The sequence below is a fragment of the Spermophilus citellus genome (genome assembly GCF_964194105.1).
Source record: "Spermophilus citellus genome assembly, chromosome: 11".
NCBI lineage: Eukaryota > Metazoa > Chordata > Mammalia > Rodentia > Sciuridae > Spermophilus > Spermophilus citellus.
Window position 1 is genome coordinate 97810809 of NC_138192.1, and position 15631 is coordinate 97826439.

General features: G+C 39.3%; 1 protein-coding gene across 3 annotated transcripts in view; it reads left to right on the plus strand.

Annotated features, from left to right (window-relative positions):
- Positions 1 to 376: 376 nt before the first annotated feature.
- CCDC150 (coiled-coil domain containing 150) overlaps positions 377 to 15631 on the plus strand; it is a gene marked incomplete at both ends in the record, with an annotated part of 125870 nt that continues 110615 nt past the window's right edge. For 2 of the 3 annotated variants that reach the window (XM_081262370.1, XM_081262372.1), the window contains one exon: positions 5268 to 5425. In XM_081262370.1, the coding sequence (XP_081118496.1) occupies positions 5268 to 5425 (158 nt within the window). Of the gene's footprint in view, positions 389 to 5261; positions 5426 to 15631 lie in introns of those variants that run through there. The other variant, XM_081262371.1, reaches the window with a different exon arrangement.

Genomic DNA, 15631 nt, shown 5'->3' on the forward strand with positions numbered 1-15631 from the left:
AATCTCGGACTCGGGTCTGCTGCAGGGCGAGTATTGCCGAAATTAGTGTAACACAGCCGATTCCCCCCGGCAAAGTCCGCTGGGAGAGAGCGGAAACTACATATCCCGGCGAGCCCCGCCCGCGAACACAATGGAGCCTGTCGTCATCCGGGCTACGAGGCTGCACGTTTCCCCACGCGTCGCGGGATTCCGGCCTGGGTCCCGCCCCGGGAGGAGGGCCCTGCTGGGCCTTGAGAACTGCACTTCCCAGCATGCCCTGCTGCACCTGCGCTTGCGTACGGGAGCTACCCCGCCAGCGAGCGGGTTGGTTTGAAGTTCAGTGTTAGTCCCATGGAAACCGGCCTGCTTGCAGCAGGACACCGCCATCAGCGGGCAGATGGACTCCGGGGTGAGGCTGCCGGGCCCCAGAGGGAGAAACTGACGGCCCGGACAAGGCCACCATCACCTTTCCCTGACGCCCTTTTCCCCACAGGCGGAGTCCCGCCCCGCTCCCCGGATTTCAGGCATTTCTGCATTCGATGACTGTGAACGTCCTTTAAGAGCTAAATTTGCATTGCCCTGGCTCCAGCGGAGGCAGGAGGCTAGCCACCAAAGCCCCTAGCTAAGCCCAGTTCCATCTTTTTTTATGCGTTAGGTTGGAGGTTATAGGTTCCCGGGAAGGCCATTTCAATGTTAATGTTTGATTGTTTTTTTTCCCCCCACTGGTTATTCTCCCCGGCCTACTTACTAGACTATAGGTAGGTGTCAGGCCTGGGGCGCTGGTGCATGCCTGTAATCCCAGCGACTCAGAAGGCAGGAGGATTCCAAGTTTGAGGGCAACCTCCACAACTTAACGAAAACTTGTCTCAAAAAATATTTAAGGGCTGAGGGTGTATCTCAGTGGCAGAGGCATGCGGGAGGCCCTGGGTTGAATTCCTAGTCATGCAAAAAGAATATCCTGCTAGGATATAATAGACATTCGTTATGTTTGTATTGAATTGCCCTCCTGTTTGCTACCTGTAATATCCCAGGACTGTGTTAGACCCTAAAGACAGAAAAATGATAAAGAATCTAACCTGGCTTTAGAGATGTTCACATTAATCTGTTTTGGACATGTACATCATGTACCTGGTTTTATCTCTGAGTGCTCAGGTCCTTTAATACTTTGTTTCTTATCCAGTCTTATGATTTTATGCACCATGCAGAATTAACTTAAAAATTTATGTCTTCAGGCCACACCTCCCCCCTGAACTCCAGATCCAGACATTCAATCATGCACTGGGCATCTTACCTGTTTTTAATTTAAAAAATTCCAAGCCAACTCTCTGTCTTCACCCAAAATGGCTTTTTTTCTTTCTTTCTTTCTTTTTTTTTTTTCTTTTTCTTTTTTTGGTACAGGGGATTGAACCCAGGGGTGTTTTACTACTGAGCCATATCCCAGCAATTTTTGAGACAGGGCCTTGCTAAGTTGCTTAGGATCTACTAAGTAAACCCTCAAACTTGGAATCTTCCTGCCTCAACCTCCCAAGTCACTGAAATCACAGGTGTGCCCCACCAAACTTGATCAAAATGAGTTCTTTTTTTAAAATTTTTTTTTTTAGTTATAGATGAGCACAATACCTTTATGTATTTTTATGTGGTGCTGAAGATTGAATCCAGTGCCTCACACACCCTAGGCAAGTGCTCTACCACTGAGCCACAATACCAACCCCCAAATGGATTCTTAATAGGTTTCTGTTGTCTCAATGGTAATACCATCCTTCCCATTACTCAGGCCAAAAACCTTGCAGTAAATTTGGCTGTTTACTTCCAACACCAAAACCAATCTTTAAAATGTGTGGAGTCTGACCACTTCTTACTGTTCCGCTGTTATCACCTGGGTTCTAGGTGGAAACATCTCCTATTTTTTGCCCTTGCCATTTACTACGCTTAGTGGGTGGAAGAGCCAGGGGGATTGAGTTAAAAGGTAAATTAGGTCACAACAATCCTTAGCTCTAAATCATCTTAGGGTTCTGAGTTGCTGAGCGAAAGCCAAACCTTTACAAGGGTGTTCAAGGCCCTGTGTGATTTCCTATTATTATCCCTTTGACCTCATCTCTCACTATTCTCTCCTTCATTCATTTGTCTGTGATCAAAACTATATCCTTACCATTTATGGATTCATCAGATATTCTAATACAGAGTTTTCGTACTTAGTATTTGCTCTTTCTGGACTTTCTGTCCTCAAGATATTCATACAGCTCTTGCCTGACCTTCTTTACAGGTGTTTGCTCAGATATCTCAGTGAGGGACTTTCTTTGACCACTCTTTAAAATTGAAATCTGGACTGCAACCTCTATCCCGTTCTCTTTATTTTTCTCTATAGTATTTTATCACCTACAAACAACTATTTTACTTCGAGTCTATCTTGTCCAATTAGAATATAAACTCCACAAGGGCAGAGTTCTGTCTGTTTTGTTCACTTGCTGAATTCCCCAGTACTTAAACAGTGTCTGGTTCATGTTAAGCATTCAGGAAATAGTTGATAGAAGTATGAGTGAATGAAGATAATATCATTGAACTATTTTCTAGTGGTTGTGATAAACAATATTGAGTACTTATTGTTATTTTGGAACCAACAGCACATGGTTATAGCAGTTGCTAGGTGTAGGTTTTGTATGCACAGAAACAAGTGTTTCCTTTTCAAAGTCATCTGGCTTTTACTAATGTATTTCTATGACATTTGTCTTTCTCATGGCATACTTTCCATGAAGTTAACTGCCTAGAAGCTCTTTGGAAATACTCTCCCTAAACACTGAAACAGAACTAGATTCATTTGATAATATTCATTCATGTGAATGAATTTTTTTAATAAAAATTTGTATCTTTGTATTTTTATTATTACTGCCAAGCATCAGGACTTAGGTTTAAGGCCACATTCAATATTTACTCCTTTCAAAATGGGCAAAGCACAAATTTGTTAATTCTATTTTTTTGTTGCTGGAATATTAATAATTAAAATATTTATTGTAAGACTGTACTTCTTAGACTCAGTTATAAGGATCTATTAAGTGGCCAATGGATTGTGTTTGTTGTGGTGCTCCTCCTTTAGACTTACCAGATAAGTAACTGCAGTGAAAATGCAAATCTCTGTGATTTTTAAATCTGACTCAACAAATGAGTGTATTGGATACCAAGTCCTTATTTTGCACTTCTTTTGACAGCTTCCCAGATACTCAGGAACTCTCCCTAATGACTCTCAAGGCTGTCCTTCTTTAGCTATCAGCAATCACTGTTCCCTGTCTTTCTTCCAAGGGCTCTCCTGACCTTGCTTGACACTGTTTTTTTTTTTTTTTTTTTTTTTTTTTTGTTCTTGGTGGGGTGAGGCAAGTGGGATGAGAGAGAAAGGGTTTTCAACTAACTGTGAGCCCTGTTTTAATAAATCTCCCGAAAGCTAGATTGACTTGTTTACTTGAGTCAGCAGTTTCCTTACTACCTGAAGAAGATCCTCAATGACTAAGAGACTATTTCAAGGACAACCCAGTGTTATTTCATTTAAAAGCTTTCCCTCCTGCCTACCGCCAGTCAATTTCCAGTCATCTTGATCTCGCCTTTCTTAGGCTGAATTCCGCCCCCCCCCCTTTTTTTTATACCGGGAACTAAATCCAGTGGTACTTCACAACTGAGCTTTATCCCCAACCCTTTATTTTTTATTTTGAGACTGGGTCTTGCTGAGCTGTTGAGGGTCTTGCTGAGTTACTGAGGCTGGCCTTGAACTTGTGATCCTCCTGCCTTAGCCTCCCCAGTTGCTGAAATTACAGGCCTATAATTAAACCACCTTTCCCACAGAGGCTGGGGGTCAAGTTGGTTCTTCCTTTTTGTTCTAGAGTAGTTTTCTTCTCTGGAAGCCTGAGAAGCTCTAGTTTGGAACAGGGTTAGATGGGTGCCAAATTCCTACCCCAGCATGTAAACACTCTTTTTTAAGCAAATGAAACAGCTGAATTTGAATTGTTTTCTGTTTTATTTTTAAGGCTAAATGTGTGTACTCTCATTATAAATAAATGTAAGTATTTTATGCAGATCATAAGTACCTTTCTTAAGGAAATATCAACAAAACTAGACATTTCAACTATTACATTAAAAAATTTGAGGTGAAAATCTGCATCCTATATGGAGAAAATTTCTATTCCATTTCCTATATCTTTTTCTAAAGGTAGACTTCTGCTATATTTGTATTATATGTTTGGCTTCTGAATATGGGCAGTTCTTTATATAAGAACCAGCTACCTGGGCCTAACAAGTTTCACAGAAATTGTCCTTTTTCACCCCACACTGTTCTTGACCACTTCCTTTTATTTGTTTTCCCACCAACTGTTGCCTGAGACTACCATGTTTTAGAAGTGACTAAAATAAAAAATATTTTTATTTATCCTCACATGAGCAGAGTTTGGAGATTAATGATTTTGCCAAAAATATCAGGTTAAGCTGAGCCGCCCTGGCTTTTTCCTTGTTTTTCAGATACTGGTGATCCCTGGCTCTTTGTTTATATTTAAGTGTGAGGCACTGCATGAAGATCTGAAGGAGAGCTCTGGGCATCATAGGAGGAAAAGGAAGGGTCAGGTGCCATTGTTTCTGGCCTTTTTTTTTTTAACCAGAAAAACTAAAGAATCCCCAAAGCCCTTTTACAAACTTCTGTCTAAAGCCAGGCAGGATGTATCGCATGGGTGTGCCACCTTTAGGGGGTATGCTGAGCAGGTAAACTTTTCAACTGCCTTAGGAAAGAGGACAGAGGAGCCAACTGTGTCTCACAAGCCCCCCTAACCTGTTTTCCCTACTTTTTCTCCCCACTGTAGTCTGGTTTATTTCTAGGTCAGCAGTATTGGAACAGTAGGAGACAGAAAATAAAATGGAGAGAAACTCATTTGGTGTCTTTTCCTTGTTATCCCCCTGCCCCCACCTTTTCACCCTACCCAACACAATCAATGGCTTCAACTCCAGCACAGTTTTTGGCAGCAGAACCAGCCCTAGGGGTTTAAAAGCTTTTCCTTCTGCTATCCAGGTTATACTCCACTTATGTAGTGGAACATGACCCTGGTATATGGAACAGGCTCTATTTGGAATGTTGGAAAAGAGATGATGAACAACAGCTGGTTCTTAAAGCTTCTACCCACATTTAATCAAAGCAGAATACATGGTTACACCTGAGTTCAACAGGACAGTGATTAATATTCTGATAGGAGGGATGTATACAATTTTGAAAAATAATAGAATCTGCCACACTAACATTGTGACTTTAATCGTAGGAGCATATGGAAACTACAATAAGTAGGCCAATCCTCTCTCCAACCCACATCAACTCTACAGCTTCTGAAACATTCACAGTCCTTCAGCAAAGGATGAGAATAGTAGAAGAACAGACCAGTTCTTTGAGGGATGACTTAATTATGTTGAACTATGGTGAAAAAAGGTAATGAAAAAAAAAATGAACTAGATCTGTTTTATGATGAATTTTGCTTCACTGCTTAGTAACAGGGAATCACTGTGGTATAGTCAATGAAATAGATATTTATAAAAGAAGTGAGAGATGACTATTTGAATATTAATTAGAAAATATATGCAAGATAGAGTTATTATTCTGTGATAGAGCTACTGTCACCATTTCTCTGTACTGTTATTTAAAATGTGTTAAGTATGAAAACTGATAATCCTTTTTCCTTCAATGTATGATTAAAAACATAATTTTTCATGTAATTAAAAACATTTTTAGTTTTTATTTTAAAATCAGTTAAGAAAAAATATAAAATGTTACTTTATGCCATTAATTTAGTCTTCATTTTTTTCAGGGGTTTTAAATATTTCATAATTTAGAATTAGGTACTCACAAAAGAACTGAATTGTTTTTCTCCTAGTACTGAAGAAGTTGTTGACTTTAAAGTTGAATTATCAACAGTCTAAGAAATCTGTGTGCTTACACAGACAGTATTGAATGTGTTGGTATAATTTCTTTAAAAAAAAACACCTGAGTTTCTCTCATTAAGATAAAATTAATATAGTTGGTATTACAATACCTATTTTTTATTTTATTGTTGGTTGTTCAAAACATTACATAGTTCTTGATATATCATATTTCACACTTTGATTCAAGTGGGTTATGAACTCCCATTTTTACCCCGTATACAGATTGCAGAATCACATCAGTTACACTTCCATTGATTTACATATTGCCATACTAGTGTCTGTTGTATTCTGCTGCCTTTCCTATCCTCTACTATCCCCCCTCCCCTCCTCTCCCCTCCCCTCTTCTCTCTCTATCCCCTCTACTGTAATTCATTTCTCCCCCTTGTATTATTTTCCCCTTTCCTCTCACTTCCTCTTGTATGTAATTTTGTATACCCCTGAGGGTCTCCTTCCATTTCCATGCAATTTCCCTTCTCTCTCCCTTTCCCTCCCACCTCTCATCCCTGTTTAATGTTAATCTTCTTCTCATGCTCTTCTTCCCTACTCTGTTCTTAGTTACTCTCCTTATATCAAAGAAGACATTTGGCATTTGTTTTTTAGGGATTGGCTAGCTTCACTTAGCATAATCTGCTCTAATGCCATCCATTTCCCTCCAAATTCTATGATTTTGTCATTTTTTAATGCAGAGTAATACTCCATTGTGTATAAATGCCACATTTTTTTATCCATTCATCTATTGAAGGGCATCTAGGTTGGTTCCACAGTCTTGCTATTGTGAATTGTGCTGCTATGAACATCGATGTGGCAGTGTCCCTGTAGCATGCTCTTTTTAGGTCTTTAGGGAATAGACCAAGAAGGGGAATAGCTGGGTCAAATGGTGGTTCCATTCTCAGCTTTCCAAGAAATCTCCATACTGCTTTCCAAATTGGCTGCACCAATTTGCAGTCCCACCAACAATGAACAAGTGTACCCTTTTCCCCACATCCTCGCCAGCACTTGTTGTTGTTTGACTTCATAATGGCTGCCAATCTTACTGGAGTGAGATGGTATCTTAGGGTGGTTTTGATTTGCATTTCTCTGACTGCTAGCGATGGTGAGCATTTTTTCATGTACTTATTGATTGATTGTATGTCCTCCTCTGAGAAGTGTCTGTTCAGGTCCTTGGCCCATTTGTTGATTGGGTTATTTGTTATCTTATTGTCTAATTTTTTGAGTTCTTTGTATACTCTGGATATTAGGGCTCTATCTGAAGTGTGAGGAGTAAAGATTTGTTCCCTGGATGTAGGCTCCCTATTTACCTCTCTTATTGTTTCTTTTGCTGAGAAAAAACTTTTTAGTTTGAGTAAGTCCCATTTGTTGATTCTAGTTATTAACTCTTGTGCTATGGGTGTCCTATTGAGGAATTTGGAGCCCGACCCCACAGTATGTAGATCGTAGCCAACTTTTTCTTGTATCAAACGCCGTGTTTCTGATTTGATATCAAGCTCCTTGATCCATTTTGAGTTAACTTTTGTGCATGGCGAGAGAAAGGGATTCAGTTTCATTTTGTTGCATATGGATTTCCAGTTTTCCCAACACCATTTGTTGAAGATGCTATCCTTCCTCCATTGCATGCTTTTAGCCCCTTTATCAAATATAAGATAGTTGTAATTTTGTGGATTGGTTTCTGTGTCCTCTATTCTCTACCATTGGTCCACCCGCCTGTTTTGGTACCAGTACCATGCTGTTTTTGTTACTATTGCTCTGTAGTATAGTTTGAAGTCTGGTATCGCTATACCGCCTGATTCACACTTCCTGCTTAGCATTGTTTTTGCTATTCTGGGTCTTTTATTTTTCCATATAAATTTCATGATTGCTTTCTGTATTTCTACAAGAAATGCCGTTGGGATTTTGATTGGCATTGCATTAAACGTATAGAGAACTTTTGGTAATATCGCCATTTTGATGATGTTAGTTCTGCCTATCCATGAACAGGGTATATTTTTCCATCTTCTAAGATCTTCTTCAATTTCTCTCTTTAGGGTTCTGTAGTTTTCATTGTATAAGTCTTTCACCTCTTTTGTTAGGTTGATTCCCAAGTATTTTATTTTTTTTAAGGATATTGTGAATGGAGTGGTTGTCCTCATTTCCATTTCAGAGGATTTGTCGCTGATATACAGGAATGCCTTTGATTTATGCGTGTTGATTTTATATCCTGCCACTTTGCTGAATTCATTTATTAGCTCTAATAGTTTCTTTGTAGACCCTTTTGGGTCTGCTAGGTATAGAATCATGTCATCTGCAAATATTGATAATTTAAGTTCTTCTTTTCCTATTTTTATGCCTTTAATTTCTATCATCTGTCTAATTGCTCTGGCCAGTGTTTCGAGAACTATATTGAACAGAAGTGGTGAGAGAGGGCATCCCTGTCTTGTTCCAGATTTTAGAGGGAATGCCTTCAATTTTTCTGCATTTAGAATGATGCTAGCCTGAGGCATAGCATAGATTGCTTTTACAATGTTGAGGTATGTTCCTGTTATCCCTAGTTTTTCTAGAGTTTTGAACATAAAGGGATGCTGTACTTTGTCGAATGCTTTTTCCGCATCTATCGGATGATCATATGGTTCTTATTTTTAAGTCTATTGATGTGGTGAATAACATTTATTGATTTCCGTATATTGAACCAGCCTTGCATCCCAGGAATGAATCCTACTTGATCATGGTGCACAATTTTTTTGATATGTTTTTGAATCTGATTCGCCAGAATTTTATTGAGGATTTTTGCATCTAGGTTCATTAGAGATATTGGTCTGTAGTTTTCTTTCTTTGAAGTGTCTTTGTCTGGTTTCGGAATCAGGGTGATGTTGGCCTCATAGAATGAATTTGGAAGTTCTCCCTCTTTTTCTATTTCCTGAAATAGCTTGAAAAGTATTGGTATTAGTTCCTCTTTAAAGGTTTTGTAAAACTCTGCTGTATACCCATCCGGTCCTGGGCTTTTGTTAGTTGGTAGTCTTTTGATGGTTTTTTCTATTTCCTAAATTAATATTGGTCTGTTTAGGTTGTCTATATCCTCCTGACTCAATCTGGGCAGATCATATGACTTAAGAAATTTATCGATGACTTCACTATCTTCTATTTTATTGGAGTATAAGGATTCAAAATAATTTCTGATTATCTTCTGTATTTCTGAAGTGTCTGTTGTGATATTGCCTTTTTCATCCCGTATGCTAGTAATTTGAGTTCTCACTCCTTCTCTTTGTTAGCATGGCTAAGGGTCTGTCGATTGTATTTATTTTTTCAAAGAACCAACTTTTAATTTTGTCAATTTTTTCAATTGTTTCTTTTGTTTCGATTTCATTAATTTCAGCTCTGATTTTAATTATTTCTTGCCTTCTACTTCTTTTGCTGTTGTTTTGCTCTTCTTTTTCTAGGATTTTGAGGTGAAGTATGAGATCATTTATTTGTTGGTTTTTTCTTTTTTTAAGGAATGAACTCCAAGCAATGAATTTTCCTCTTAGAACTGCTTTCAATGTGTCCCATGGATTCCGATATGTTGTGTCTGTGTTTTCATTTATCTCTAAGAGTTTTTTAATTTCGTCCTTGATGTCTTCTATAACCCATTGATCATTCAGTAACCTGTTGTTCATTCTCCAAGTGATGCATGATTTTTCCTTCCTTCTTTTATCGTTGATTTTCAGTTTCATTCCATTATGATCAGATAAGATGCATGGTATTATCTCTACTCCTTTATATTATCTAAGAGTTGCCCTGTGACATAATATATGATCTATTTTTGAGAAGGATCCATGTGCTGCTGAGAAAAAAAGTGTAACTGCTTGATGTTGGGTGGTATATTCTACATATGTCCATTAAGTCTAGGTTATTAATTGTGTTATTGAGTTCTATAGTTTCCTTATTCAACTTTTGTTTGGAAGATCTGTCCAGTGGTGAGAGAGGTGTGTTGAAGTCTCCCATGATTATTGTATGGTGGTCTATTAGACTCTTGAATTTGAGAAGAGTTTGCTTGATGAACATAGCTGCACCATTTTTGGGGGCATATATATTTATGATTGTTATGTCTTGTTGGTGTATGGTTCCCTTGAGCAGTATGTAGTGTCCCTCTTTATCCCTTTTGATTAACTTTGGCTTGAAATCTATTTTATTTGATATGAGTATGGACACTCCTACTTGTTTCTGAAGTCCATATGAGTGATATGATTTTTCCCAACCTTTCACCTTCAGTCTATGTAAGTCTTTTCCTATCAAATGCGTCTCCTGTAGGCAGCATATTGTTGGGTCTTGTTTTGTGATCCATTCTACTAGCCTGTGTCTCTTAATTGGTGAGTTTAAGCCATTAACATTTAGGGTTATTATTGAGATATGGGTTGTTCTTCCAGCCATATTTGTTTATTTATGTTACTAAACATGGTTTGTTTTCCTCTTTGATTATTTTTCCCCCCTTTACTGTCCTACCTCCCACTGTTGGTTTTCATTGTTATTTTCCATTTCCTCTTCCTGTAATGTTTTGCCGAGAATGTTTTGAAGCGATGGTTTTCTAGCTGCAAATTCTTTTAACTTTTGTTTATCATGGAAGGTTTTAATTTCATCTTCCATCCTGAAGCTTAATTTCGCAGGATTCACGATTCTTGGTTGGAACCCATTTTCTTTCAGTGTTTGAAATATGTTATTCCAGGATCTTCTAGCTTTCAGAGTCTCTGTTGAAAGATCAGCTGTTATCCTGATTGGTTTACCCCTAAATGTAATCTGCTTCCTTTCTCTTGTAGCTTTTAAAATTCTCTCCTTATTCTGTATGTTAGGCATCTTCATTATAATGTGCCTAGGTGTGGATCTCTTATGATTTTTCACATTCGGCATCCTGTAGGCTTCTAGGATTTGGGATTCTTTCTCATTCTTCAAGTCTGCGAAGTTTTCTCGTATTATTTCATTGAATAGATTGCTCATTCCTTTGGTTTGGCCCTCTATACCTTCCTGTATCCCAATGACTCTTAAGTTTGGTCTCTTTATATTATCCCATATTTCTTGGATGTTCTGCTCATGGTTTCTTAACAGTCTTGCTGAGCTGTCTATGTTCTTTTCAAGTTGAAATACTTTGTCTTCATTGTCTGATGTTCTATCTTCTAAGTGTTCTACTCTGCTGGTAGTATTCTCAATTGAGTTTTTAAGTTGGTTTATTGCTTCCTGCATTTCTAGGATTTCTGTTTGTTTCTTTTTTATAACCTCTATCTCCCTGTATAGTTGATCTTTTGCTTCTTGGATTTGTTTATGTAATTCTTTGTCAAAGTGATCTTTCATTGTCTGATTTTGCTGTCTAATGTCTTCCTTGAGACTCCAGATCATCTGAAGCATGTATATCCTGAATTCTTTATCTGACATTCCATCTGCTGCAGCTATTACCTCTTCTAAAGTTGAGTTGACCTGCATTGCTTGTGGTCCTTTCTTTCCTTGTCGTTTCATACTGCTCGCGTTTCTTTCTGCTTGGTGAAACTGTTATGTTTTTGAAATTTTCCCCCTATATATTTATATTGCTCTTGTATAGTTGAAAAGTCTCCCTTGCAGGGCGGGCAGCGGCTGTGCCCCTCCTCCAATTGGGGTGACGTGTCTACCATGCCGGGAGGCCGCTGGGCCTGTTCCTCCAGTCGGTCACAGGTCTGCCTACCTGGTGGGCACGGGCAGCGGCTCTGCTCTGCCCCTACTCCAAATGGGGTGATGTGTCTGTTGTGCCAGCAGGCCGCTGGGCCTGTTCTGCCGGTTGGTCATAGGCCTGCCTACCTTGCGGGCACGGGTGGCGGCTCTGCTCTGCCCCTACTCCAATTGGGGTGTCGTGACTACCACACCGGCAGGTCGCTGGGCCTGTTCTGGGCGCGGGCAGTCGCTCTGCTCTGCCCCTACTCCAATTGGGGTGACATGTCTACCACGCCGGCAGGCCGCTGGTCCTGATCCACCGGTCGGTTGCAGGCCTGCCTACCTTGCGGGTGCGGGTGGCGGCTCTACTCTGCCCCTACTCCAACTGGGGTGTCGTGACTACCACACCGGCAGGTCACTGGGCCTGTTCTGGGTGCGGGCAGCGGCTCTGCTCTGCCCCTACTGCAATTGGGGTGACGTGTCTACCACGCCGGCAGGCCGCTGGGCCTGATCCGCTGGTCGGTCGCAGGCCTGCCTACCTTGTGGGCGCGGGTGGCGGCTCTACTCTGCCCCTACTCCAATTGGGGTGTCATGACTACCACGCCGGCAGGTCGCTGAGCCTGTTCCAGTCACGGGCGGCGGCTCTTCTCTGCCCCTACTCCAATTGGGGTGACGTGTCTACCACGCCGGCAGGCCGCTGGGCCTGATCCGCCGGTTGGTCGCAGGTCTGCCTACCTTGTGGGCGCGGGTGGCGGCTCTGCTCTGCCCCTATTCCAATTGGGGTGACATGACTACCACGCCAGCGGGTTGTTGGGCCTGTTCCGGGCGCGTGCGGTGGCTCTGCTCGGCCCCTACTCCAGTTGGGGTGAAGTGATACCACGCCTGCAGGTCGCTGGGCCTGTTCTGGGCGCGGGTATAATACCTATTGAATAAATAACTTCAGCATTAAAAGAAACAGCATTTGGTACAATGTCAAGTATGTTAGAAAATAGGAATGTTATTATGACTTTGTTTAAAATTTTTCTAAAAATGTGACTATGTTTATGTTAACATATATATATATATATATATATATATATATATATATATATGTCAATATAGAATAATATAAACTTTAATTCTTAGTTCACCATTATAGGATTATCTAATAAGTATCACTTGTTTTGATGTAACAAAAAAAGTTTATAAAAAGTCCAGATTAAAATAAACCAGCACTAAAAAGTGATCTTTATTCATCCCACATTATGTTTCATCCTCATTAACCAATAGTGCTCTCTGTATTTGAGTTTGGAGAAGCTGATAAGAAAGAGCCTGTGAACCCATTTGGTTATAGGAGCCAGGTGTCATCCAAACACACTTCCTGCAGGGATCTTTATTTAGTAGATTTAAAGCAAGCAGGCACTAGTTCCAGGAGGTCATCTTGTGACTGAGAAGTTGTGGGCAGATACATGAATGGTCTGTTTAAAGGAAGCATTAAGAAAGCAGGGAGCTCAGTCCATTAGGCAGAAGAGATACCTCTGCATTTTTATCTCTGGCCACCAGCTGGAGCTATTCAGGTGTGTTAGAATATTGGAAACTGTCAAGTGTGACTGGGAAACTGCTTCTGGTATGAGAAAGTTAAGCTTAAAAGTTATGTTGAGGCAATATAAAATATTATAAGCATTCACAAAAATGGGGTATACTGTGATGTTATGATACATACATCCATTGTGGGATGATTAAATCAAGCTAATTAACATCTATCACCTCATCTACTTATTTCTTTGTGGTAAGAAGATTTAAAATCTTATACATTTTGTTGGTTTATTTTTTTAAATATTTATTTTTTAGTTGTATTGGACACAGTATCTTTATTTATTTTTATGTGGTGCTGAGGATCGAACCTAGGGCCTCACACATGCTGGGCAAGCGCTCACCACTGAGCCACAACCCCAGCCCTCTTTTATCCATTTTGATAAAGAAAAGACATAATTATTAACTATAGGCACCAATGCTGTACAGTTGATTATCAGAACTTGTTCCTCTAATCCCTCAACAACAAAAAAATAAAAGGGAAAAGAAAAACAATTAGACCTAGGGGCTAGAAATTTAGTTCAGTGATAGAGCACTTGCCTAGCATGCATGAACTTTGGATTCAATCCCAAGCATTGCAAAAACAACTTATTCCTCCTGTCTGATTAAAACTTTATACCCTGTGACTAACATCTCCTTATTCCTTGTCTGTATCCCCAACCCCAGCCACTAATAATCACTATTCAACACTGCTATGAGTTGGCTTTTTAAAATTTAAGATGTGAGATTATATGGTCTTCTGTACCTAGCTTAACTTCACTTAGCATAATGTCCTCAGGATTCATTCATTCTATCACAAATGATAGAATTTCATCCTTTTTTAATGACTGAATAATATTCTGTACTGTGTATGTTTCATATTTTCTTTATCCCTTCATCTGTAGATGGGTTCTCAGGTTGTTTTCCATATCTTGGCTATTGTGAATAATGCTGCAGCGAACCTGGGAGTTCAGATAGCTTTTCAACATACTGATTCCAATTCCTTTGGATAAATACCCAAAGTGGAATTGCTGAATCATATGTTAATGCTATTTTTAGTTTTTTTGAGGAACTGTTTTAGAAAATTGATGTACAAATATATAGATTTCACTAACAATTTTGACAGTTTTCTCCACATTTTCATCAATATAGTTTTCTTTCATCTTTTTGATAATAGCCATTCTAACAAGTGTGAGATGATATCTCACTGGTTTTAATTTGCATTTACCTGATGACAAGTAAGGATGAGTATTTTTTCATATCCCTATTGGCCATTTGAATGTCATCTTTGGAGAAATGTCTATTCATGTTCTTTGTCCATTTTTTAACCAAATTATTTATTTTCTTTCTGGTGAGTTGTTTGAGTTCTTCATGTATTTTGTATATTAGGCCCTTATCAGATTATGATTTGCAAATGTTTTTTCCAGTGTGGGCTGTTTCTTCATGTTTTTGCTTCCTTTGCTGTGCAGAAGCTTTTTAGTTTGATGCAAACCCATCTGTCTGTCTGCTTTGGCTTCCTGTGCTGTGGGAATCACATCCAAGAAACCATTGCCAAGACCAAAACCAGAGATTTCCCCTGTATTTTCTTCTAGTAGTTTTAGTTTCAGGTCTATATTGAAGTCTTTAATCAAATTTTTTGCACATGGTGTGAATCAAGGGTCCAATTTCATTTTTCTGTGTGTGGAAATCTAGTTTCCCTAGTCAGTTTTTTTTTCAAAAAGATTATTGTTTTGCCTTTGTGTATTCTGGGTACCTTTGTCAAAAATCCAGGTACCATAAATGTGTGGGTTTATTTCTGGGCCATCCTATTTGATGTGTCTTTTTATGCTAGTACCCTGCAACTTTGTTATGTAGTTTGAAATCAGATAGTGTGATGTCTTCGGCTTTGTTCTCAAGATTGATTTAGTTATATATATAATATATCTTTTGTTGTTCCATATGAATTCAAGGGTTTTTTTCTATTTCTGTGAAAAATGTCATTGGGATTTTAATAGGGATTTCATTGATTAAGTAGATTGCTTTGGATAGTGTAGATATTTTAACAATATTAATTCTTCTAATCATGAATCCAGGATATCTTTCCATTTATTTGTGTTATCTTCAGTCTTTAATCAGAGTACAGAGTGGCAGAGTATTCTAGCACATTCCTTTCACAGAGAAACTGGGAGCTTTTAAGTTTTAGTCCCTTTCTTTGCTTTGATCCTGAGGGATTAAGCCGTGGAATTTTGTGCATGCCCATAAAAACTTCTACTTCTTTCTGTGATCCAGGGATATATATATACCTGGAAGATGTATAATCCCTGGAAGTGTGCACATACCCATATAATGTCTCCACTTTGTTCTGTGGTCTGGAGAGATATATATACTTAATCCCAGCTGCTCTTAGAGCTAGGTGAATTAAGAGCCACATCATGGGGAGCCTTAGAGTTAAAGTGCTATAAGTGTAGTCTAAATCCTGTCTCATCAGGGAGAAGCTAGGGTTGGGGAATCCTTCCTGACTATAACATGCAGTTCCCCAGGTGGCATTTGTGCCCAACTGTGC